The sequence below is a fragment of the Nerophis lumbriciformis genome, linkage group LG01, assembly GCF_033978685.3.
Source record: "Nerophis lumbriciformis linkage group LG01, RoL_Nlum_v2.1, whole genome shotgun sequence".
NCBI classification, from domain to species: Eukaryota; Metazoa; Chordata; class Actinopteri; order Syngnathiformes; family Syngnathidae; genus Nerophis; species Nerophis lumbriciformis.
The window spans coordinates 54,836,156-54,863,714 of NC_084548.2; the positions used below are offsets into that span (position 1 = coordinate 54,836,156).

General features: G+C 38.5%; 2 protein-coding genes across 2 annotated transcripts in view; one reads left to right on the forward strand and one right to left on the reverse strand.

The window, feature by feature from the left end:
* Nucleotides 1–76: 76 nt before the first annotated feature.
* On the reverse strand, nt 77–27,511 carry troap (trophinin associated protein). Its single transcript, XM_061987100.2, has 17 exons — nt 27,376–27,511; nt 26,913–26,979; nt 19,607–19,799; nt 19,118–19,544; nt 17,629–17,702; nt 17,421–17,472; nt 8,803–8,933; nt 8,673–8,730; nt 8,533–8,591; nt 8,383–8,445; nt 5,769–5,826; nt 5,639–5,688; nt 5,492–5,554; nt 1,961–2,056; nt 1,632–1,890; nt 1,374–1,564; nt 77–537 (listed from the first exon to the last, which is right to left on the reverse strand). Exons 2-17 carry the CDS (start codon nt 26,972–26,974, stop codon nt 502–504), a joined length of 1,872 nt encoding a protein of 623 aa, XP_061843084.2. The 5' UTR covers nt 26,975–26,979; nt 27,376–27,511; the 3' UTR covers nt 77–501.
* The window catches only part of LOC133623752 (differentially expressed in FDCP 6 homolog), a 53,801-nt gene continuing 36,403 nt past the window's right edge, over nt 10,162–27,559 (forward strand). Inside the window, exon 1 of the mRNA XM_061987115.2 lies at nt 10,162–10,308. The gene's annotated coding sequence lies outside the window, so the exon portion shown is untranslated. The remainder of the gene's footprint in view (nt 10,309–27,559) is intronic.

A 27,559-nucleotide genomic window follows, 5' to 3' on the forward strand; every position in this document is an offset into this window, starting at 1 on the left:
ATAGCAAAGAATCATCATTGTGTAAATATGGTTTTGGGTCAGCTACTACTGTTAAATAACATAAAAGGTTCCAAAATGACATAGTGAGACAAGACACAAATTTATTCAACATAAAATTCATTATATTGCTATTGCTCTTGTGTCTAAAAAGGTCCTCAGGTGCAGATGTACTGTACACAAAAATGACAGGTTGAAAAATCACCAGTCATTTGCATGAGTACATGCAACACATAGGAACAAAAACTGTAAATACTGTAATACTGTAGTGTCTTCATTCAGGTCCTGCACACATTGAAAGCAGTTCAAAGTATAGATGGGTGCATGTGCATACAGCACCAGCAACATTGTGTGAACCGGAGTTAGTGGGCCAAAATTAAAGACACATAAATTAGTCACATTAGGACAACCAAGGGGCGAGGTTTGTGATCCTGGGGTTAAACTGTAGTTAAAAAAAACAACACTTTATGCTGGAACCATTCACTTGTATAAAAGTGGCGGGCATCATGGAGAAGCTTCAAAGTTCAGTGGAACAAATCTCTGAAAAGAAAAAAGAAAACACACTTTATAGTAACTTGTGATTGCATATACCGCATTTCTGACAGACTTTCATGTATAACCCAAAAAATATAGAAAACACTGGCTAATAATTTTTTTTTAAAAAGCAGGCGTTCTTCTTTGGCACTGACTCGATTCACATCTGAATCGTAATTCTTATTTTTCCAATTCTGTATCAATTATCCCCCCGCGACCCCAAAGGGAATAAGCGGTAGAAAATGGATGGATGGAAATATATCAATTATAATTTTCAAGCATCTATTTTTAAAGGAACGTTTTTGTAGGCCATTGTTGCGCTTCCTCTGTGCATATACATCATGTCAGTGGCCAAAAGCAGCTTTTGTAACATGTAACCCGGTTTTGAAAAGGTTTGATCATAATTTTCATACCAAATAATATATTGCAAGAATAGGTTTGAATCAAAATTGCGTTAAATAGAGAATCGATTCTGAATCAAATTGTCGCTTCAAAGAATCTCAATCGAATTGTGAGTTGTAAGATTCACATCCCTATTGTACAGTATTCGGTACTGACTATACTAAAAAAAAAAGCAGGATTCTATGTATTTTTTGTGTGGTGATTAAAGTATCGATACTTTTGACAATCCTAAATCAGATAGTTGTTTACTGTAAAACAAATAGCTATAATAATTCCTTAATTTCTCTTGTAGGAGTAATGAAGTACATCTATCTATGCATCTATAAATTAAAAGCACAACAATAAATGTTCAAGCAATTGTGATAAGGCTTTTAAATCAGGCATCAACATTATTGTACGCATGTAAAATGTATATTAATGTTGCTCATGTTTGTACTCACAGTGGATTCTTCAAAGTACAAAAGGAACGCCACCGGATTTCCGCAGCGGGGTCGAGGATGGGGGAATGCATGATCGTCTGAGACGGAAAGAGAGGTATAGATAGAAACCTCCTCGTCCAAACGCAGCTCGGCGGGAGGCAGACGCTTACGCAGCAACGTGACAGCTGTGTTTGTCACACAGGTCTTCTGGTCTGTAACAATTAAGGGTGACTTAAAAAGTTTATGAGGATGCAGAAAAGATGGGGTAGGAGTTGTTACCTCTGTGCACAACGTGACTGACTGGGTTGACCTTACGAATGGGGTCACACACTTCTCCCAGTTCTGATGTAGCCGGACCATGTCGCTCCTGATGGACCGAACGCTCCTGCTTTTCAAAATGTGCAGTTCGGACCATTTTTTCGCCAGTTGAATAAAAGATAACCGACTCTCTTGGCAGTGCTGGCATAAATGGCTTAGCCTCCTCTTCATTGTTACAGATGTTATTGGTCGCTGTTTTTTCTTCACAATGGGTTTGAATCTAAAACAATGACAGACAATTAATATGTTAGGAGTTTCTCTAAGGTTACAATTTGAACGTTTTTTCTTACAGGTGAGGCATCAACTGGGAAATGTGCTTCCTGCGTGCCATCTTTAGTGGCACTTTGCCCATCCTCTTGGTCATCAAATAATCTTTGGACAATCTCCTGCCAAACATGGAAAGAAAATTTACATTGCCAGTGTGATAAATAGTATAGCCATTAATCTTTAAGAAACTCCAGTCATTTTTTAAACTTGCCACACAAAAACATTTTCTTTGTTGGTATGAATGATGATGAAGGTTTATACCTGAGGTTTTTTTAGTTAAATTATGATGGAAAAGTGCGAGATTGGTTTTCTATTTTTTTGTAGTTCTGTCTCAGGAACACAGACAGACTTTGCACAATGACAATAAATTGCTCATAGTGATAATGGTGTGGCTATGGCAACATAACTATTCCCAAAACAGTGATACCTCTCTTAACAAATGCCCTACTTACTGTTACTCTTGGTTAACGATGGAAATCTTTACCAAAATGTTGCCTCGGTGAACATTTGTCTTTGTTTGTGTCCAATATTGCGCATAACAAACAGTTTTATTTTACCCTTGGTGTGTTGACAGCATCGCTTGCTTATTCAGCCATCTTGATTTACATGGGTAAAATCAAATTTTTCTATACACTATGGTCCTGTACATTCTCGCCTCCCCCCTCTCCTCTTCCTCCATTAATCCCCTAATTTCCCAAAGTATTGCGGCGTTAATCAATACGAGTGCTCGATGAAGTTAAAACTTATGTTTAATGTTCATTTGTTCCTATATTGCCATTTATTTGGCCGTGATTTATACATGTTAATAATTACCAAAACTCCTTCAATCCAGCACCCATTCATCCATTTTCTACCGCTTGTCCCTTTTGGTATCCAATTTAAAACAATTCTCCCCACTTTCAAAGCCACCTGTAAACTTGCCCCGTCATATCTTTCTGACCTGCTCCATGTCGCCACGCCCTCACGTTCCCCAAGATGCTCGTCATCTGTCCGTCTCACTGTCCTCTTATATGGACTGTCCACCATGGGGACCCAAGCTTTCAGCCGCTCAGCCCCTCATCTTTGGAACTCACTACCACCAGACTTTTGCAATATGGACTCAATTTCCCTATTCAAATCAAGACTCAAAACACACCGCAGTATCTTGTTACAGACATTTCCGCCATCGATCGAGGTAATATATGCTAACAGATGACACCTGTCATTGTGTTTACTAGAAGTGTAACACCACAGGTATCCCACGCTATGGTCCGTACCTGGTTTCAGGGCCATGTTTTTCTTCTTTTTCGGTACATGATGTGGGGGTAAAGAGAACATCTTATTTTCCTCTCAGAGTTATTTTGTTTTTTTTTGCTTGTCATCACAAACATTCTGCAGTAAACATAGTATATGGTGTAGTGAAAACTATACTACTGATAATACTTTTTTTCAAGTTAACATTTACTAAACAACACTTTCAAATGGTAAATTATTTTTAGTGTTCTTCAATTACTTATGTACATCAGTGCTTCTCACCCGTGCTTTGCCAAACGGCAAGCGGTGACTCACATTGTAGAGTTTTTTAAAACCCAGTACAGTGGCGTATATTAAATAAAAGTACATTAAAGTGCAGTTTAAATTAATGATAAATTATTATTTCAGGTTATTTCAATGTTTTTTTAATCAACAAACTCAAAAATGATTTGAACAAACAGTGTCTGCAGAGTTATTTAGTAGTTATAACAGAGAAAGGGAGACCATAGCTGGTGCTCTTTCTCAATGTTGTGTTTAAACGTATTTCTTTATTTTATTCTTCTAGTCTGCACTTCCAGCTGTGTAAGGGGAAGAGGCACAACGCTGAATGAACATTAATTGCATTGTGACAAGCTTGACTTTCGCGAAGGTGGAACGGGAGGTCGTGCACACAAAAACACACACAAATTCACAGGATCACGGTCAATAAAGGTGTATTGTTCATCATAATGACATTGTGATAGTTTATTTTTTATAATTTTGCAAATTCATCAAAATTGAAAATAATCCCATGTACGTATTCACAGCCTTTGCTCAATACTTTGTTGATGCACCTTTCGCAGCAATTACAGTCTCAAGTCTTTTTGAATATGATGCCACAAGCTTGGCACACCTATCTTTGAGCAGTTTCACCCAATATTTTTTGCGGAACCTCTCAAGCTCCATCAGGTTGGACGGCAAGTGTTGGTTTTCATCAAGGATGTCTCTGTACATTTCTGCATTCATCTTAGTCTAGTCAGGGAGGTGAACAAGAACTCAATGGTCATTCTGTCAGAGCTACCACATTCCTCTGTGGAGAAAGAAGAACCTTCCAGAAGGACAACCATCTCTGCAGCAATCCATCAATCAGATCTGTATGGTATAATGGCTAGAAGAAAGCCATTTCTTAATAAAAAATAAAAAGCCAAAATGCTTTCAAGACTCACAGACCATAAGAGACAAAATTATCTGGTCTGATTAGACAAAGATTAAACCCTCAGCCTCAGGCGTCATGTTTGGAGGAAAACAGGCACCGCTCATCACCAGGCCAATACCATCCCAACAGTGACGCATGGTGGTGGCAGCATCATGCTGTGAGGATGCTTTTCAGCGGCAGGAACTGGGAGACCAGTCAAGATTGAAGGAAAGATGAATGCAGCAATGTACAGAAACACCCTGGATAAAAAAAACAACGCTTCCCATCCAACTGGATGGAGATTGAGACGTGCTGCAAAGAACAATGGGCAAAAATTGCCCAGAGATAAGTGTGCCAAGCTTGTGGCATTGTATTAAAAAAGACTGTAATTTCTTCCAAAGGTACATCAACAAAGTATTGAGCAAAGACTGTGAATACTTACATACATGTGATTATTTCTTTTGTTTTTTATTTTTAAATACATTTGTAAAAAACCTTTTCACATTGTCATTATTGGATATTGCCTGTAGAATCTTGAGGACAGAAATGAAAATATTCCATTTTGGAATAGGGCTGTAACATAAAATGTGGAAAAAGTGAAGCGCTGTGAATACTTTCCGCATGCACTGTACTTGCTTGCTTTGGTTAACGTACTAATGTTTTGCTTAATGTCAGCACTTCCGGAAATGATGATCGACATTAACCGTTTTTGTTTATGCACAAGATATTTATATTGTTGGACAATTTAATTTCCATCCATCCATCCATTTTCTATATCGCCTATTTAATTGAACCCTGCGCCATATTGCATTTGTTTCTCCTTCATGACTTTGCTAATGTAAAATTCAAATTTTATTCATGTAATATTTAACTATTCTCTAAATTTGTTGTTTACTGTCCAATATCTTATTCTGAGTGGTCAAATGTTCCTCCAATTTTTATTTTAAAAGGTGATTTCCCTAAATCAATCAGAGCATGAAGCCTACCTATTTTAAATACATGACATAGAAGTTAACTAGAGTTGAAGTTGAAATGTAGGTATTTTGTTTCCCCCACACCACACTACAAGAACTACACACTGATTGACAACAGCTTTTTTTAGCCTATAAAATATTTCGAAAAAAACAATATGATTTCCTGCTCTGACCTCCCGGTGGGGGGTTTTGCTGTTAGACTCCATCAGCCTGGGAGTGATGGGTGTGTTGAATTTCTGAAATAGCATGACATAATAGGAAAGTAAGTGACTATACAACAAGTTAAATGAAGTAGAATGTGAACACTGAGTTGTACACACCATGGCAGACATAGGCTGATGTCTGGTTCTGTGAATTCTTTGTGGTCTCCCTTGTGTGCAGCAAAGACCAAAAAAACAACAACAGTGTCACAATATTGAAAGCAGGAGAGTGAATCAGGCTTCAATCTACCTGTCGTTGCACCCTTGGCTGTCTCTGTCAGATTCTTTCTAACTGGAACTCTTTGTACCTGCATGAAAAAAACAAATCGAGTCAGTAACTAAAGTCATCTTTGAACAACCACCACAATGCAGAAAATGTATTTGTTGAAATGTATGACGCACTTAGTATTGGTGCTCTTGTAATAAAGTTAAAATTGTATTCTTGTAATATTTTAACAAGAGTATTCTCTAAATTCTGGTCCTTTTCCATCTGTGGTGTACAATTTTGATTGACTCAATTATTGTTTAATATGTTTGTACTGCTCAACATACCTATCATGACATTTGCTTAATCCATAAAAGACATTCTACAAATAAATTGTTAAGTGTAGACTTCCTGTGATTATTAAGATTACTGTCCAATATCTTATCCTGAAACACTCTGGTTTATGACACAGTCATCTTCCTTTTTGATCAAGTTATTTCCCTAAATCACAGCATGAAGCCTACTTATTCTGAATATAAGATCCTGGAGTAAGTTTGGGTCGAAGTTAAACATGACGGAAAGCGTTGGATTCGTAAAGATGAGCGATGAGACATTGAAAATAGAAAGCTGCTGCTTGCTGAATCATAGAACATTTGAGAACATATGAGGACTGTGCTGATCGGCGCAGGATAATATAACATGTATGTAGGGGTAGTGTAGTACGTACGGCACCGCCCACCTCGTGTAGAAATGTTCCTATAGGTTTACGTCAACTGCAATGAGCCTCATTGTTAATTGCTGTAATGCATTAAATGATCAAACAATATGGAAGAAACCACAAAACTACCGGTAATCATATCATAGCAAGTTTAAAATAAAAACGGTAAACAGTACGGATGTAACAGTATCAACATCTCACGGTACGATATCACGGTATTAAGGACACTGTACGATATTATTGTGGTATATTATCCAAGGTGATGTTTACTCGTATTTCCCGCGATCTAGTTTTTTGGGTGATTTTCATCCTTGTGCTGCGCTGTGACGGCTGACTGTGTTGCCTTGAAAACATTCGAGACGAAAGTGGTGCGCTTTGCTTTGCAGAACGCAGACTTTCTTACCTCCGCCAAAGAGGTTATGTTTTCGCCAGAGTTTGTTTGACATTTTGTTAGAAACATAACTCAAAAGGTTCTGGACAGATTTTGATTAAATGTCCGAAAACAAAAATGTTTTCCATCTTCTACAAACACGCTTCACTTCCTGCTGAAGGCGTTCCACGCCCCCATCTTGCCAGTCCTGCGCTCTGCAGACGATTCTGGGAGATGTAGTTTATTTTCAGACCCAGCCAAAACTAAAGTGCCAGAAAAAAATTACACACCAAGTTTTTTTGTTTGATACCGTCACGCGTCACGGCATTATTGTGAAGACTTTGAAACTGAAATACAGAGTTATCTACAAAACCGATACATCCCTATTAAACAGTTAAACAAAAACAACCTACCGCATTACACAGCCTTTTGCACAGATTGGGTAAAGTGGGACAGGAAGTACGACACAAATAAAATAAATCTGATTGTCAGGATAAAATGCCTGGTATTTGATAATAGGTTACTTAACTTTGTTAAAAGCCCAACAATCCAAACAAGTCCACCCATCATTTACTTCTGCTTGTTTTTTGTTGAATAAATCCCACATACCAACTGTATCATGCGGATGTACGTGTTGAACTTGTCTGTTGGTGTCGAAAAGCCACGCCGCCCGCTGCAGTAGCCGGTGAGTGTTGGAGGAGCACTGAGCACGCAGCAAACTTACAGCACAGCCGCAACGCAACTGTACTCGGTGGAATTTATGGGTAAGACTCAATATATCAATAAATTGCATCATTGCCACAAATGTTAATACAGTCTTCCCTTCCTACATCGCGCTTCAAATATTGCGGTTTTAACACACGGGAGATTTTTTTAAAGCATGTTCTACAATTTTTTGGTCCTAAATTAAGTATTTTTATGCATAAAAGTGGCTGAATAAACCAGCAATATCAATACAACAGTAGTATTAGCAACTAGACAGGGCTAAACCAATTAGGGTGTGCTGCTCAATATTGTAATAATTATCTCAGCCTCAAGCAGCATTACTACATTGGATTAAAGGAGTGTTAATGTGACTAAAAAGGTGATATTTAATGTGTAGGGGGCTCTCATAATGTTGAAAAACGTATTTAGAAAGTTAACAGTTTTTCATGATGTAGCTATGAAAATATTTGACTCATATTTAATAATTCCTACTTTGTGGGAATTTATTTATCACGATCATGTCTAGAACCAATTAACAGCAATAAACGAGGCACGAGTGCATTAGGGGCCGCTACAGGGAGTAAAACAATTATGCCGAGATGTAAAACAAATAGCAGCATGAAACAGGTGGGCGTTACAGCCAAGGTTTATACCACTACGGAGGAGATTTTGCCGTTATTGGCAAGTGTTCGCCATAAGAGAGATGGCCTTGTATGTGTTTTTTATTTTCCTCACACTGCTAATCAAGTCTTTACTTACAAACTGTCTAGTAACAGTTTTTAGTCTATATGATATTTAGGAAATACAATATTTGTACATTTAGAAAAACATTTGAAATGGACTTTGACACAATTTTCTGTTCTGACCTCCCAGTGGGGGGTTTTGGTGTTACAGTCTCTCAGCCAGGGAGTCATAGGTGTGTTAAATTTCTGAAACGGCATGACATAAGAGAAAAGTAAGTGACTAAACAACAATTTCATGTTAAATAGAACAAGAGCACAGAGAGTTGTACACACCATGGCAGATACAGGCTGATGTCTGGTGTTGGGAAGTCTCTGTGGTGTCCCGATATTCTCTGTGTGTTGCAGCACAGACAAAAAAACCAACAACGTCACAATATTGAAAGCAGAGGAGTGTGCATCAGGTTTCAAGCTACCTCTTAATGCTCCTTTTGGTGTCTCTGTAAGATGTTTTCTAACTGGAACTCTTTGAGCCTGCATGGGAAATTACTTTAGCTCAATATACTGTACAAAGGACATACATTAGACTAAAAAAAATGTACATACTGTGTAGATAGAGGTGTGTCTGCTGGATGAGTTCTGAGGTGTGGCACGCAAGGTCCCTCCAGACTTCACCCCTGTGTTCTGTAGGATACTTCTCAGGGCACCGGGGTCAGCGGAGAAGGCCAACGACTTCACTAATGCAGTTATAAACCAAAAAGGAGCACATATTCACTGGTGTACAAGGATGTACTTATTTGTCATTTAACTCACATCGATCTCACTCATACACAATACTTGTGGATATTTTAGCATGTGATCATCTCACAAATGTTATCTTTATCATAAACACTGACTTTTTGGACTATTTTGACTCTTCTGAAACATATTGACAGTGTGTCTCAGGACATATCGTTAGACAAGCTTGTGTGAATGTGAAGCTTAAGCTACCTATTAAAGTTAGACCCATTATGGGTGGATGGATTCGTTTGTTTTGGCGGAGATGAAAAGAAGTATGAACTGTGGGAAACTACGTTTTTGCATCTGCTGGACTCAAAAAGCACCATACTGGGTGAACTGCCCGGTGAAGATGACGACGATATTGCGGGAGAATAAAAATGAAGAGGTGTATGCAGCTCTGATTTAACTACTGTATAATAAAAGTTTGTCCCTCGTCATGACAGACTCCGCAGGTGATGACAGGAAGGCGCTGCAGATCTTGAGAAATCATTATGCTGGTAAGGGGAAACCACGCCTAATTAGTTTGTACACAGAATTGACATATCTTCAAAAAGGAGTGAACAAGGGTGTCACAGATTGCATCATCTATGCAGAGAACGCTATCACAGCACTGCTCAATCCAGGAGAAACCGCAATGATATTAAAAGGCCTGTCCGAAACATTTAAACCATTCTCTGTTTATGAGACAGATTGGTGACAAGTTAACATTTGCTGAACACAAAACCAAGCGGAGGAGCTATAAGAGCACGGAAAAGTTTGGTGCAGCTGGAGAGGACAGCATGATGAAAGTCAAAGGAAGAGACGATTGGAAGGAGAATATCACCTGTTACAGCTGTGGCAAGAAAGGACAAAAAGCGTCGGAGTGCACGTCAGCCGCTGGTGAGTGCAGCAAGCGGAAACAATGGTGTCATTTTTGTAAAAGTGACGGAGAAAGCGGGACAGAGTGAAGCAAGCAGTGGATGAGGACCGCACGTTCTCACTCAAGGTGAACGGTGCCCCGCTCAAAGAGGTGGAGCTGCAGGGCTTTATGGTGGACTCGAGAGCATCAAAGCACATCATCACAGACAATGGCTATTTTGTGACCTTTGACCCCACTTTTAAGTCCCACAGCCATATATTGGAGCAGGGAGATTACGTTATGGCTAGCGGGGTCGGCACTGCCGATTGAGCTTGAGTGCTTGAGAGACAAAGGCCGAAGTGTGGATGTGATCCTGAAGGAGGCGCTTTACATACCATCATTTTCCCAGGACTTATTTTCTGTCAAAGCTGCGATTGCGTAAGGAGCAACAATCATTATCAAAGGAGGACAGAATCCACTCTTTCACAAAATTGGTATTTGACATTCATATAATTGATTGACTGTTTTATTTAAGCACTGTCATGAATGATGTTGATGAGTGTAATGTGTGCTGCGACATACAGACGTGGCATCAAATTTAAGCCACTGCAATTATTATGACGTGTTGAAGTTGGAAAGTGTCACCAATAGGATGAAAATGAAGGGCAAAACTGAGAAACTTAATTAAACACGTGAAGTTTGTCTAAAAGGAAAGTTTAGAAAGCAAAATATGTACTTGATCTAGTTCATGTTGATCTTGCTGGACCTATAGAGCCAGCAGGTAAAAATGGTTTTAGATATGCCTTAGCATTCACAGACGACAGGAGTTATATTTACTTATTTCCTGGAAGCTAAGAATGATACTGTTAAAACCACAGATAATTTCATTTCTGATGTTGCAACTTAAGAGAATCAAATGTATTAGATCATAAAATAGAGCCGAGTTTATGTCTGCTTTATTCAAATCGCTCTGCTTTGAACAATGCAATTAGACATGAAACCTCAGCTCCTTATACGCCCCAACAGAATGGGACAGCTGAAAGAACCTGGAGAACCTTTTTCAAAATGGCAAGATGCATGCTGACTGCCTGCAAATTGCCAAAAGCAGCCCGAACTACTGCTTTTATAAGAAATAGATGTGGGGCAGACACCATATTACTTAACTGGAAAATACATGACCTCTCTAAAATGAATATATCCATCCATCCATTTTCTACCGCTTATTCCCTTTGGGGTCGCTGGAGCCTATCTCAGCTACAATCGGGCGGAAGGCGGGGTACACCCTGGACAAGTCGCCACCTCAATATATTCGGTTCAAAATGTTATGAATATCAGTGGCCTCGTGGTTAGAGTGTGAGATCTGTAGGTTGTGAGTTCAAACCCCGGCCGAGTCATACCAAAGACTATTAAAATGGGACTCATTACATCCCTGCTTGGCACTCAGCATCAAGGGTTGGAATTGGGGGTTAAATCACCAAAAATGACTCCCGGGCGTGGCCACCGCTACTTCCCACTGCTTCCCTCACCTCCCAGAGGGTGATCAAGGGTGATGGGTCAAATGCAGAGAATAATTTCGCCACACCTAGTGTGTGTGTGACAATCATGGGTACTTTAACTTTAACTTAATAAATAAATACGACAAGAAAAAGTTGGATACACGTTGTAAAAAAGGAATCTTTGTTGGTTATGACAAGAACAGTCCTGCATATATTGTTTTCTATCCTGACACAGGGAGAATACTCCGAAACAGGCTGGTAAAGTTGTTGGGTTTTTTTTTCCACAAAAGGCACCATAGTGTGATACTCAGATGGATAAAAGTATGTATAATCACCTTGAACATAGGAAGCAAGATGAGACTCAGTGTCCAAAAACAATCATGACAAAAGTAATCCGACAAGACATAAAAATGGAGACGTGTGACCCGGATGATACAAATTAAAAAAGTGAAAGTGACCAGTGTACATGTTATCTGAGTAGAGAGAGAAGAAACCCTGATTTTTATACAGACTATAAGTGTGAAGTCAAATGTGGCGAGGATCAGGCACAAACAAATGTTGCTTATTTTTAGAGTTGTATGTGATGTAGCCCAAACATTGAAGGAAGCCATGAGCTCCCCAAAAGCAGAAGAATGGGTTAAGGAAAGGAAGAGAGAAACAGGTTATTTGATGGAAAACCACTTTTACATTAACATTACCTGAGGGTAAACATGCAGTGGGGGGCAGATGGGTTTACACAATTGAAGATAATCCTGTCGAGACAATTTATTAGGCCAGATATGTGGCAAAAGGTTATAGTCAGGATGATTATAACGCTTTTATTGATCATATTTATTTTTAAGGTTTTATTGATCCTATGATTTGATGACATTCTTACTGCAGCGAGTGATGGGGAAACATTCAAAAGTGTGAAGCTGAATACATGGCGTTAACAACTACACAGGAAAGCATGTATCTGCTACATTTACTGAATGATATGCAACGGTACCGGTTTGAGGACAATCAAGGTGCAATTGCGCTTGCGACAAATGTTGTGTGTGTCGTCAAAGATGTAAGAACATTGACATTAGATATCATTTTGTCCGATTTGCACTTTGTGATGGAAAAATAAGTCTTAAGCACAACTGTCCAACTGCAGATATGGTAGCTGACATTTTCACCAAGTCTGTAACTAAAATGAGACTAGACACAATTGTATTTTTTATTTTTGGGATGTAAATATAAGTAACTGGATATGGAAAAATTGTATCCTGTCAAACCAAGAACATGTGGGGGTGTTGAACTTCGTTATTGTATGTTTTTGTGAACTATTAGTCTGACTCTTGGTGTGGGTGGAGCTAACACACCGGTGCGCCTAATTATCAATAAACGGCTGCAGATGGTTGATGCCAGGTTCAGGCAGACGCAATGCTGTGTGCTTTTTGCTGTCCTCTATCCGCAGGTGATTCTCGCTCTTTGCAAAATGTCCGTGCAACACTAAACACTACTTTACCTAATACTTAAAATATGGAGCTACTGCGATCTTGTGGAGTTAAGAAAAACTATCAGGAATATGCCAACAGCCAAAGCTGTTATTGGGAGTGTAACCTCTGTGGTTATGTTTTTATATTTACTGTACCGTAGTATATAGCTACAAACCCCGTTTCCATATGAGTTGGGAAATTGTGTTAGATGTAAATATAAACGGAATACAATGATTTGCAAATCCTTTTCAACTCATATTCAATTGAATGCACTACAAAGACAAGATATTTGATGTTCAAACTCATAAACTTGGTTTTTTTTTGCAAATAATAATTAACTTAGAATTTCATGGCTGCAACACGTGCCAAAGTAGTTGGGAAAGGGCATGTTCACCACTGTGTTACATCACCTTTTCTTTTAACAACACTCAATAAACGATTGGGAACTGAGGAAACTAATTGTTGAAGCTTTGAAAGAGGAATTCTTTCCCATTCTTGTTTTATGTAGAGCTTCAGCCGTTCAACAGTCCGGGTCTCCGCTGTCGTGTTTTACGCTTCATAATGCGCCACACATTTTCGATGGAGACAGAACTGGACTGCAGGCGGGCAAGGAAGTACCCGCACTCTTTTTTTACGAAACCACGCTGTTGTAACACGTGCTGAATGTGGCTTGGCATTGTCTTGCTGAAATAAGCAGGGGCGTCCATGAAAAAGACGGCGCTTAGATGGCAGCATATGTTGTTCCAAAATCTGTATGTACCTTTCAGCATTAATGGCGCCTTCACAGATGTGTAAGTTACCCATGCCTTGGGCACTAATGCACCCCCATACCATCACACATGCTGCCTTTTACACTTTGCGTCGATAACAGTCTGGATGGTTCGCTTCCCCTTTGGTCCGGATGACACGATGTCGAATATTTCCAAAAACAATTTGAAATGTGGACTCGTCAGACCACAGAACACTTTTCCACTTTGCATCAGTCCATTTTAGATGATCTCGGGCCCAGAGAAGCCGGCGGCGTTTCTGGATGTTGTTGATGAATGGCTTTTGCTTTGCATAGTAGAGCTTTAACTTGCACTTACAGATGTAGCGACAAACTGTTTTTAGTGACAGTGGTTTTCTGAAGTGTTCCTGAGCCCATGTGGTGATATCCTTTAGAGATTGATGTCGGTTTTTGATACATTGCCGTCTGAGGGATCGAAGGTCACGGTCATTCAATGTTGGTTTCCGGCCATGCCGCTTACGTGGAGTGATTTCTCCAGATTCATCCATCCATCCATTTCCTACCGCTTATTCCCTTCGGGGTCGCGGGGGGCGCTGGAGCCTATCTCAGCTACAATCGGGCGGAAGGCGGTGTACACCCTGGACAAGTCGCCACCTCATCGCAGGGCCAACACAGATACACAGACAACATTCACACTCACATTCACACACTAGGGCCAATTATAGTGTTGCCAATCAACTTATTTCTCCAGATTCTCTGAACCTTTTGATGATATTATGGACCGTAGATGTTGAAATCCCTACATTTCTTGCAATTGTACTTTGAGAAACGTTGTTCTTAAACTGTTTGACTATTTGCTCACGCAGTTGTGGACAAAGGGGTGTACCTCGCCCCATCCTTTCTTGTGAAAGACTGAGCATTTTTTGGGAAGCTGTTTTTATACCCAATTATGGCACCCACTTGTTCCCAATTAGCCTGCACACCTGTGGGATGTTCCAAATAAGTGTTTGATGAGCATTCCTCAACTTTATCAGTATTTATTGCCACCTTTCCCAACTTATTTGTCACATGTTACTGGCATCAAATTCTAAAGCTAATGATTATTTGCAAAAAAAATTGTATCAGTTTGAACATCAAATATGTTGTCTTTGTAGCATATTCAACTGAATATGGGTTGAAAATGATTTGCAAATCATCGTATTCCGTTTATATTTACATCTAACACAATTTCCCAACTCATATGGAAACAGGGTTTGTACTCTGTGATTAATTGAATAGTATGTATTATTGGGTGATTTTAAGGAGTTCAATTTATTGTAAGAATAATAGATTAGCAGGTTGATTTTCACTACAACAGCACCAAGAACCCCCAAAGTGAGGGAGAGATGGACCGGGTACCCTCTACTTACATAACCTCGTATACAATTGTGATTGTTTTTAAGTAAACTAGTCCCAGCCAATGTTCCCTCTAAAAGGCGCACGTCTGCTCAATTGTGCACTATTCCTGTGTCCTTCGCGCACGGAAAATCTATGCAACACACACAATCCAAATTCAAAATAAAACCTAAACTCTAAACAATATATAACACATCATTTATTCTGTACCATTTTCACTGCAACACAGTGACAGGTAATAAGTGGTCACACTGCCTAAACCTGTCATTTTATTGAGCAAAACTTATTACTGTTGGCCGTAACCACACCAAAACGACATCAGCAACAAAACTACTATCTAGCAAAACTGGTCACTTTCTGCCGTAATCACACCAAAACCAAATATAAGTCGTATTGACAGCAGCCGCTCTCTCTTTTTCATTTGCGCCCAAAGTCGCACACACTCGGCTAAGCGAGTAATGCGTTCACAGCCACAAAAACAGTCGGACAAGACCAACACCACACATAATCTGTAACTGCCAGGTCGTTACGCTGTGATTAATTGATGCCCTTAACAGCGTGTGTGCGTGTTGCTGTTTTGCAGGTTAGCTTATAGCAGTAAATACTGCATGCTGACTCTTGGCAAAACAAAGAAGAATAGCACAAAACCCATCCATCCATCCATTTTCTACCGCTTATTCCCTTCGTGGTCGCGGGGGGCGCTGGAGCCTATCTCAGCTACAATCGGGCGGAAGGCGGGGTACACCCTGGACAAGTCGCCACCTCATCGCAGGGCCAGCACAAAACCCATTTCTGCTATTATAGTGCCATGAATTTAAGAATGTTAATTTATGGATATCAATCATGAAATGCTCTTAGAAGATACATTAAAAAAAAACAATTTACATTGACATTTAAATTTGTGGATAAATTGCAAGGAGATATAAAAAATATATTAAAATTGAGTCCAATCAACCAAAAATGTCACTAACCCCCTGCAGTACTTTTGCGGATTTACTGGTAAAAAACCCTGCATTAAAGTATTAAAATTACGTATATGTAATCCTTTGTTTATTACTGTTAATTGGTCCCAGACATGACCACGATAAATTATTTTTTGCAAAATAGGAATTATGAATCCAATACTTTCATAGTTATGGCCTAAATAACCTGTTTACTACATTCTGAATACATTCTTCAACATTATGACAGCCCCCTAGACGTGAAATAACACCCTTTTGTCACCTTTACAATATTTTAATCCAATATTAGTAATGCTGTCTGAGGCTGAGCCAATCAGTGGCTACTATTCTGAAGAGCGTGCTCTGATTGGTTTAGTCTCATCTAAGGCGTGCCAAGCTTGTGAGATCATATTCAAAAAGATCTGAGGCTGTAATTGCTGCCAAAGTTGCATCAACAAAGTATTGAGCAAAGGCTGTCAATACTTATGTACATGTGATTTTTTTGTTTTTTTAATGTTTAATTAAGTTGCCAACATTTCTAAAAAAGATTTGTTTCACATTCTCATTATGGTCTATTGCAGTGGTTCTCAACCTTTTTTCAGTGATGTACCCCCTGTGAACATTTTTTTAATTCAAGTACCCCCTAATCAGAGCAAAGCATTTTTGGTTGAAAAAAAGAGATAAAGAAGTAAAATACAGCACTATGTCATCAGTTTCTGATTTATTAAATTATAACATTGCAAAATATTGCTCATTTGTAGTGGTCTTTCTTGAACTATTTGGAAAAAAAGATATACAAATAACTAAAAACTTGTTGAAAAATAAACAAGTGATTCAATTATAAATAAAGATTTCTACACATAGAAGTAATCATCAACTTAAAGTGCCCTCTTTGGGGATTGTAATAGAGATCCATCTGGATTCATGAAATTAATTCTAAACATTTCTTCACAAAAAAAGAAATCTTTAACATCAATATTTATGGAACATGTCCACAAAAAATCTAGCTGTCAACACTGAATATTGATTGCATTATTGCATTTCTTTTCACAGTTCTTTTTAACAGACATTTTAGTGAGGGTCAAACCATCATGGCATGGGGGAAACTCTGGGTTTATGGTAATGAATGGAATAGCCTACTTGATTTGATGTTCAGTTTATGAACATACATTCATATTTTGTTGAAGTATTATTCAATAAATATATTTATAAAGGATTTTTGAATTGTTGCTATTTTTAGAATATTTTTTTTTAAACTCACGTACCCCTTGGCATACCTTCAAGTACGGTACCCCCAGGGGTACGCATACCCCCATTTGAGAACCACTGGTCTATTGTGTGTAGAATTGTGAGGATGAAAATGTATTTAGTCCATTTTGTAATAAGGTTGTAACATACTTTTTTTTTTTTTTTTTAAAGTGAAGCGCTGTGAATACTTTACAGATGCACTGTTTGCACGCACGCACACACATATACACAAATATATACTGTATACACATATATACATATACCGGTACACATGATTTTTTTATATGATCTAATGTAATGCGGTGACATGCTGAGTAGAGTTAACACTTTTCTGACCTGTGGTGGGTGGAGCTTTTTGCTGCCTCTTTGCAATAGAAACTTGCTGGGGCTGCAGAAATGAAGAGGACTGTTACAAACCCAGATCACAATAAGTAAAGTTACAAGAAACCGTAGATGATCCCAACTATTAAAAATAAGTCAACTGTAGTGCACAATCTCACAACAATAGCAAAAGGTTTAGACTTTGGAGTTGCACATACTGTACCTGCATGTGCACGCCCTCATTACACAGGATGCTTTGCAAAGCAGTGTGATCAGGCTGGAATTCCTCAGCTTTGTCTGAAAAACATTGCAAAAAATTACCCGCAACAACTGTAGCAGGAAATTATGTCAATGCTTATTTGATACACTAATAAAGCAGTTCTCCAGTCAGCAAATGTATTAGTCGTGCTTCCAAAGTCAAAAGTCATAAAACAAAATGGAGTTCAACCAATTCTTTAACAAACTTGCCGATTGAAAAGAAAATCTTGTGAGCTCGCAGAGCATCAAAAGCAATACTTTACACAAAGTGTGACAGACACCATTTATATTTATTCCAGCAATAATGATAAAACTGCCTGAATTGCTCTGTTAACACCTTCTTGTTACCTCAACACTACTTGTCGGTCAGACCAAAGGGTTATTAGTAGAATTTCTTCACACTTGAGCTTAGAATGCTACTAAAACAATGCATGTAGAGTTAATAAAGGTTTTATGATGGCAACAACCTGAAATAATTAATTTCACATTGAATGTTAAAGGGGTCATATGACTTTTTCCTACATTTAAAACACTTCCTTGTAGTCTACACAACATTTAATGGTGCTTCTTTGGTCAAAATTTTGCATATATTTTGTTTTACAGCCTGTCTTCAAGGCACTTTCTGACTCTCTTCAGAACGCGCCATTTCTTATTTACGTGCTGAAGCCCTCCTTTAGGCCAAAACCCCTTTGACTGTGTCACTCTTTCAGCCATGTTGTAGTTTTTAGCGCTTCCTTATCGAGTCTGACATATTTAAGTTTTAACTATACGCTACTTTTTATTAGAAATGGCAATGGCAGAGGATGAATGTGCATGTACAAGCCAGTCTGCTCCACAAAAAGAGGATAGAGAAAAAGAGAGATTTTATTGACTACAACTTAAGACTATTACTAAATAAAAACTGGGGACTCCCGCGAAGGTTTTTGGTTAAACCGTTACTATATATGGATATATCCGCTGAAGTAACTAAAGTACAATAGGTCGCTTAAGTCTCAAAATCCAAATGGCTCAATACGTCACTAAAGTCTCAAATTCCAAACGGCTCGTTTGAAAGCAAGTTTGGAAGAATGCAAGATTTTTCTTTATATAAATATCTCCACCATGCCTCCATAGTTTGATTTCAAATGTTCAGGACTGATGGGGATCTTAAATACACAACAAATATTATACAAGTTAAAAATAATTATTAACAGGTACTAATAGGTAAGAAAAGTTGGTTTTGCACAATACAAACCCTTTAGGATAACTTGGATGTCACCCAACGTAATGTAATGGATTTTGTTCAACTTTGGAGACTCCGCTGTTGTTCTGTAGTAAACAACATTCTAACAAGGCTCAACAAGTCTTACTTATTAATTGATGCAAAGAACAAACACGATTCTCAAATATGCATTAGATGTATTGAAAAATTGTTACACAACTGCATGTCTGACCTACTGTACACGTGAACTTACCAGATGGGTCGTTGGAAAGGTTTCCCCGCACGTTCTGGCTTAAATAGCATAATTTGGTTGGCTCTTTGATACTGAGATGAGTCATATGGTCTAAACAGACTTCCACACTGTCTGAGACACTGCTTTGATGTGCAAAATTTTTTGTCCTATAAGTGGCAGAATGTCCACACTGTCCTGCTGCAAGCCTTGCCATTCCATGAGATTCCAGCTTCCCCTTGTTTGAGTCTACGGTGCTTTTTAACCCAGCTGGACATTTAGAAGGCTTGGCAGTTATATTTGGGGTTTTCACAAGGACATTGTTTTCACGTGGACCTCTTCTTGACTGTAGAAAACTCCTTGGCTGTAAAGCTTCAACGACTGCTTTCTTTTTCTGCGGCCCGTCGAAAGGCATGGGCCGAGTGTATGGCTTTTTCTTTTTAGCTTTACCCTGTATGTAAATGATGAAGTGTTAGAGGGCTGGGCAACAAATGATAGAAAGAAGACACTCACAGTCAAAGCTTTTTCCTCCCACTGAGTGAAGTCAGATGCTGAAGGTCGGAGGGACTTGACAAGCACAGGAAGTCTGCTCCTTTTTAAGTATGCTGGATCTTGGTTCTCAGATTCTTTGTTAGGAAGGTGCACTGCTGGCACAGGCTTCAAATTCTTGGGGTCCACTGGCATTTTGTTATTTTCACTTTTTATCCTAAGTAAAAAACAAAATAGTGAGCGTTATTGAGAATGGATTATAATGTATGATCAGGGTGAGTGTGCCTATAACTTGGCAATGTTGCATAGAAGAAACCATCCATAACTAAAAAAATGTATGTATTCAATATCATGGCATAGCAGAAAAGTGAAATAACATGTTAAAAGCTGTAAAATTAGCACTCGCCTCAAACTCCCTTTTTTCAAGGCAGACATCCACTATGAGGCACCCGGAGAGTTCAGCAGATTGACAAAAATTAAATGGGAACTGCTATTTTGGGGGGAATTTTGTCTATCGTTCACAATCGTTTTGAGAGACAAGAAGAGAAAATGTTTTTTCTTCTTCTTTCAAACATAAAAATCGGCTCGTTCTTGGCTGCTAGCAATGCAGCTAATGGGAGCGATCATTTCAACCTCTAAGTCACTTTAAAAATGTCTTCAAAAATCGTCAACAGTACTTAATTTACGTTCCGCAGCCTGTATAATAACCAAGCTGTAGCAACATTGTTATTGTAAAAGCGAACACTGAGGAACTCTTTTTCCTATCGTAGTAACACATCGGCGTGCTCTGGTATTAGTTGTAAATGCTAACTACGGCAAGAGATAAGCTACAATCTACAACAACATGAAACGCGTTTGGGTTTGTAATACACAACACTACGATACAACACTAATTTGTACTGACTGAAAAACATGAATAATCATATTACAGTATCTGTAACATATTAGCCTGTATTTCATGTTTTGTTTGTACACAGTTGAGCTGGCCAGACAGCGTATGTAATGTAGTTGTATTAACACGCATGGCGTGCTGCGTATATCATGATCGATATTAAAATGACTCACTCGGGGACATTATCTGTTGATTTTGGGTAAGCAATCCATTTATGTCGAAATAGCCTGGCTCCAATTTCCATATTTATAGCGTCAAAATCGCTTTCATCCCCCTCTCCCGGCTTCCGTCTGCTCTAACGTCTCACTCTACGTTCGTGCTCGCTTCTGTAAGCAGCAGTATATTAAGCTTCAAAGGTATAAGGTTGTAAATCCTCATTGGTCCAAAAATAGTCGTCCTTGTTGTCTGTTACCAAGTCTGACATGATTAGAAAACACTTGCATTTGATTCCAGAAGTAGGAAAACACATGTTGCCAGAAGACAAACGTGCGCTGCTATGGAAACAAAAATCAATGTGCAGAATAAATCAGTCCTGGAAATTACTAAAATTGTCAAAATACAGTAAATATACATATTGCATATTGTTATGAACGTGTCTGTTACTACATCATATATAGACTTGCACTGTGTATATACAACGTTGCTGGGGGGTTTTGAAGTTGTTTTAGAGTGCTTTGAAGGCTACAATGGTGACTCCCATTAGCCGCATCTTTCAAGTGTTTTCTTTCATCTTTAAAATCGTTAAAAAAATTAAATAAATAAAGACATGTGTGTTCTTGTCTCTGATAATGATTGTGAACGATAGGCAAAATTCCAAAAAAAAGTGCAGTTCCCCTTTAAGAAAATACATATTTTTCAAATCTGCTTAAGCCAGCGATTGTCAGTATTTCCTGTAATACCACTTTAGAGTACACAAATTACTCTTACTCATCTAATGAATTGAAATATTATTGAGAACCTGATATTTATTTATTCATTTGTATGTGTCAAACTAGATGTTGTCTACCAGTAACAGGCTCTGACGCACCTGTGACCCCTCACCCCTCACCCCAGGGGAAAAACATACTATTCGAGGAGCACTGTGCTGATAAGTTATGTCAAAGACCGTAGATGCCGATTCTGTGGGTGCTTCGGGCCCGAGTACCCACGGACAATGCCGAGCACCCATGTGAGATTGATGGCAACTTTCAATCTTTAAATACATTTTTGATAAATCAATCTTGTTGTTGTTAATTTTGTGGCGAGATTAGTCCGTTTTATGTACTAAAAAAGTCACAAATCACAGTCTACAATTACCAAAGCCTGACCAAATGTTATTGTGCCCTATAATGAACTAATGACAAAATCATCTTGACTTTAGACACGAGCGAATTAAGTTAAAGTTAAAGTACCAATGATTGTCACACACACACTAGGTGTGGTGAAATTTGTCTTCTGCATTAGACCCATCCCCTTGTTCACCCCCTGGGAGGTGAGGGGAGCAGTGGGCAGCAGCTGTGCTGTGCCCAGGAATCATTTTTGGTGATTTAACCCCCAATTCCAACCCTTGATGCTGAGTGCCAAGCAGGGAGGTAATGGATCCCATTTTTATAGTCTTTGGTATGACTCGGCCGGGGTCTGAAGTGCATACTTACTCAACAGCCATACATGTCACACTAAGGGTGGCAGTATGAACAATGCCAACACTGTCATAAACATGTGCCATATATGAAACCACACTAAACAACAACGACAAACACATTTTGGAAGAATATTTGCACCGCAACACAACAAACAACACAGAACAAATTCCCAGAATTCCCTGCAGCACCAACTCTTCCAGGAAGCTACAATATAAACAAACGCCTTTGGTGGATCTACACCTAACATCCACTGTAATGATACCACATACAATAGCGCAAGGGTCACCAACGCGGTGTCCGCGGGCACCAGGTAGCCCGTAAGGACCAGATGAGTAGCCCGCTGGCCTGTTCTAAAAATAGCTCAAATAGCAGCACTTACCAGTGAGCTGCCTCTATTTTTTTAATTGTATTTATTTACTAGCAAGCTGGTCTCGCTTTGCTCGACATTTTTAATTCTAAGAGAGACAAAACTCAAACAGAATTTGAAAATCTAAGAAAATATTTTAAAGACTTGGTCTTCACTAACTGACAAAGAAACAGATAACAGATTTGGTGTCCAGTTCAAAGTGTGACATGATTTATTTAAAAAATTTGAGAGTTGACTTTTGTATTTTACAAGAGTTATTATTTGTACAAACATGGTGCAGAGTAATTCATGATTTGTTAAAAAATTTTAGTGGCTAGCTAGTTAAAATGGGATATTGTGATTTCACAAGACTGTCTTAGAAGTGATCATTTGAAAATGTTCAATTTGAAAAATGTGCACTTAGAGAAAATATAAAAATAAAGTGTTGCATATTGATATTTATCTGTTTTTATATATATTTATTGTGAGAAATCATTAAGATAATCAGTGTTTCCACAAAGATAAATATAATTAATTATTAATAATAACAGAGTTAAAGGTAAATTGAGCAAATTGGCTATTTCTGGCAATTTATTTAAGTGTGTATCAAACTGGTAGCCCCTGCGATGAGGTGGCGACTTGTCCAGGGTGTACCCCGCATTCCGCCCGATTGTAGCTGAGATAGGCTCCAGCGCCCCCCGCGACCCCAAAGGGAATAAGCGGTAGAAAATGGATGGATGGAAACTGGTAGCCCTTAGCATTAATCAGTACCCAAGAAGTAGCTCTTGGTTTCAAAAAGGTTGGTGACCCCTGCAATAGCGTATCTAGTCGATACTACTATGATTACATCGATATTTTTTAACATAACAAATCTTCTTTTTTAAATTTTTTTTATTTATCTTATATTTATAAACTCAGGAAATATGTCCCTGGACATATGAGGACTTTGAATATGACCAATGTATGATCCTGTAACTACTTGATATCGGATTTACACCCAAATTTTGTAGTATCATCCAAAACTAATGTAAAGTATCAAACAACAGAAGAATAAGTGATTATTACATTTAACAGAAGTGTAGATAAAACATGTTGAAACAGAAAATAACCAGATATTAACAGTAAATGAACAAGTAGATTAATAATTATGTCTACCACTTGTCCTTGATAATGTTGACAAAATAATAGAATGATAAATGACACAATATGTTACTGCATACGTCAGCACCTAAATTAGGAGCCGTTGTTTGCTTACTTACTACTAAAAGACAAGTTGTCTTGTATGTTCACTATTTTATTTAAGGACACAATTGCAATTGATTGATTGATTGATTGATATATTTTTATTTCAAATATGCATAAAAACAAGAGCAAGCCTCATCCAATACAGTGCTATAGCTTTAACAGACATTATAACAAAATGAAAACAATGGAAAACAAAAAACAAAAACAAATGAGCATTGGACTTTCTTTTTTGTTTTACATATTTGAAAAGGAGTGAGAAGAAGTTTACACTTATTTAATCCCACCCCTTTTCTTTAAATCATAAATTACTCTGAGCTAGAACTACCTGTTCACTCTAAGTACAAACTTAATTAACTTGTATATACATAAATTATAGATATATACATACATATGCACACTACACACATACATAGCCACACCAATACCACTAGTGATCATGGAAATGGTATCATGCCACCACAGCAACACCACTGCCTCAATTATCATGCCACCACAGCAACACCACTGCCTCAATGGACAGCCCCACACTCTTCTGTAACATAAACAACCCAATATCAAAGCCCTTTTTCATCTCTGTACGTCTGGAATACCATGTACCTATACTTTTTTTTAAACTGGTTTATGTTTGGACATTGCTTTAACTCCACATTCAAACCATTCCATAATTTCACTCCACAAATTGAAATACAAAAACTTTTAATGGTCGTTCTATAACTACCGTATTTTCCGCACTATAAGGCGCACCTAAAAACCACAAATTTTCTCAAAAGCTGACAGTGCGCCTTATAATCCGGTGCGCCTTATATATGGGTTAATATTAATATTAATTTTCATAAAGTTTCGGTCTCGCAACTACGGTAAACAGCCGCCATCTTTTTTCCCCGTAGAAGAAGAAGAAGCGCGCGGTGCATGCTGGGATATGTGACGTTTCATTTCCATTTGTGTGTTTATGTAAAGACCCCAAAATGGCTCCTATTAAGTGTGTTGTCTGTCTAATTATAAATAATGCAGACGAGGCGTGTTAACTGAGTTCTCAACGTTTACTCACAGCGTGCTCATAACCACATTCTAACTGCCAGCATACAACAACGCTTCTCAGGGCTACCGCATGCTCGTCAGTATCGTTGCATGCTGGGTAGTGTAGTTGTTATATTTGCTAGCTCATAACATCACATTAAGAGACACGCTTACGCGCTTAATTCAATACTCGCCGTCATTCCGGGTGGATTGACAAAAGACCTCCAGCCACTAGATATTGGTGTCAACAGGGCATTCGAAGCTAGACTGCTAACTGCGTGGGAACAGTGGATGACCGAAGGCGAACACACCTTCACTAAGACAGGGAGACAGCGCCGGACGACATACGCCAACATCTGCCAGTGAATCGTAAATGCCTGGGCAGATATTTCGGTCACAACTGTGGTCCGAGCTTTCCGGAAGGCAGGATTCACAGAACTGCTGGACAACAGCGACACTGACTCCGATTACTTCGACGAGACGGAGCCGGCCATTTTGGATCCCATATTCGCCCAACTTTTCAATTCGGACACCGAAGGAGAAGAATTCGAGGGATTTATGAATGAAGAATAACTTCAGAAAGTGAGCGTTATGTTTATTTTGTGTGTTGTGACATTAACGTTCGAGCAACATTATGTTGCTATTGCTCTGCACTATTTTGAATTTTACTATGTTTGTGATTGCACATTTGCGTACATTTTGGGACAGAGTTGTTAGAACGCTGGTTTTTAATATATTATTAAAGTTTGACTGACCTATCTGACTGTTTTTTTGACATTCCTTTAGCGCAGTTAGATGCGGCTTACAACACGGGGCGGCTTATAGGTGGACAAAGTTTTGAAATATGCCGTTCATTGAAGGCGCGGCTTATAACCCAGGGCGCCTTATGGTGCGGAAAATACGGTAAGCATTTTGAAATTTAAATTCCCCCTTAAATTATAACCACCCTCTCTTGTGCTGAACAATTTTTGAATGCTTCCTGGGAGTTTATGTATTTTGGCTTTATACATTATTTGTGCAGTTTGATACAAAATAATATCATTAAATTTCAATATTTTTGACTGTAAGAATAGTGAGTGAGTATGGTCCAGATATGCAACCTTGTTGATGATGCGTACAGCTCTTTTCTGAAGTATAGTTATTGAATTTAATGTGCAATAAGAAACATATGCGTAATGTACAGTAAGATTTTTTTTGTTAATATAAAGCCAATAATGACATTTTTTGTGGTCCCCTTTATTTAGAAAAATCCCGAAAAGTACCGAAATAATTTTGGTACCGGTGTTGTACCGAAATCTGTTACCCATCGGAATTTGTAACTCCAGGGGGCGATGTTCCCATGGCGTTTGTTTGATGGTTAAACGGCAAGCCCAAAGAGGAGAAGAAGAACGCTTGCGTAAATGGCGTAAACTATCCTTAATGCTGAAACGTCAGTTGTCAGAATTTCAGCATTAATAAATTACACATATTCATTGAAATCAATGACTTGCCTGGCTTAAGAATAGGGAACATACAGCCATAACAAACAGAACAACTGCATGTGCATGTATAGCCTTATCTATATTGGAAAATGTATGTGTGTGAGAGAGAATCAACAGCTGATACAATGGACTCATACTATAATGAAAGTAAGTCATTGATTTCCAGAATATGTGTAATTTATTAATGCTGAAATTCTGACAACTGACGTTTCAGCATTAAGGATAGTTTACGCCATTTACGCAAGCGTTCTTCTTCTCCTCCTCTTTGGGCTTGCCGTTTAACCATCAAACAAACGCCATGGGAACATCGCCCCCTTGAGTTACAAATTCCGATGGGTAACAGATTTCGGTACAACACCGGTACCAAAATATTGGTATCAGGACAACACTAATACACACACACCGAGCACCCACTGGCAAAAATGTAGATTGGCGCCTATGTCAAAGACAAAACTAATTGATGTTCAATTCTTTAAGGGAGCAATTAAACAAAGTTGAGGGTGAGCAGAAATCCTCAAACTATGCTGCAGAATTAATAGGGTTGGCCACAACCGTATGATATTCTATTAAACGAGACCGTGCCACACTTTAAAACCCTCTTGATATTATTACTTGTGAAATAAACAAAGAAAACTATCAATACCTTATGCACAATGTATTGACATATTCTATTGCAAAATAGGAAAAAGAATTCAAGGCTAAACACTGTAGTGACGTGGTTGCTTACCTGAAACAGTCAGTGCGGATTTTGTTGTGACTTTGCGCACGAAGAACTGGAGAGGAGTCCATTACGACTAGAGTGGATTCAAACAAGTCAAATGTGAGCCACCAAACAGTGCATGACAAGCATTCATTTATAAATATGTGATACATCACTTCATTTTACGGTGAAGCTCAAATTACCTTCGCTTTACCTCATGTTAACACGAAAAACACATTCGCACAATAGATGTAAACAAACATTGTTTTAAATGAGTTAAATGCGCAAATTACGATACATTTAATAAAGCCAACGTAACACAAACTACATTGTTGTTAGCATCCAAATAGCAATTACCACTTTGCAGTTGGCTTGCAGCTCAACCGACGGCTAAACACTCATACATACGCTAACCAAACACTTCCAGACGTTAGATTACTTGCTGCTTCTCTAAAACGTGCTAATTATTCTAATTTTATTAATTTAGTACCTGTTTAAAGATCTCCTTGGGATGCTGTTCTACACGGCAACGTTGTGTACAACTTCCTAGAACTGCAACCGTTTGAATGTAGCGCCCTTCACCATTGGCCACATTTGGAAACTGTATCAGCCAATCAGCGCGACTGCTGTTTGGTTGTATTTTCTTTTGGCCAATGAGCGACGGTTTTGAATAA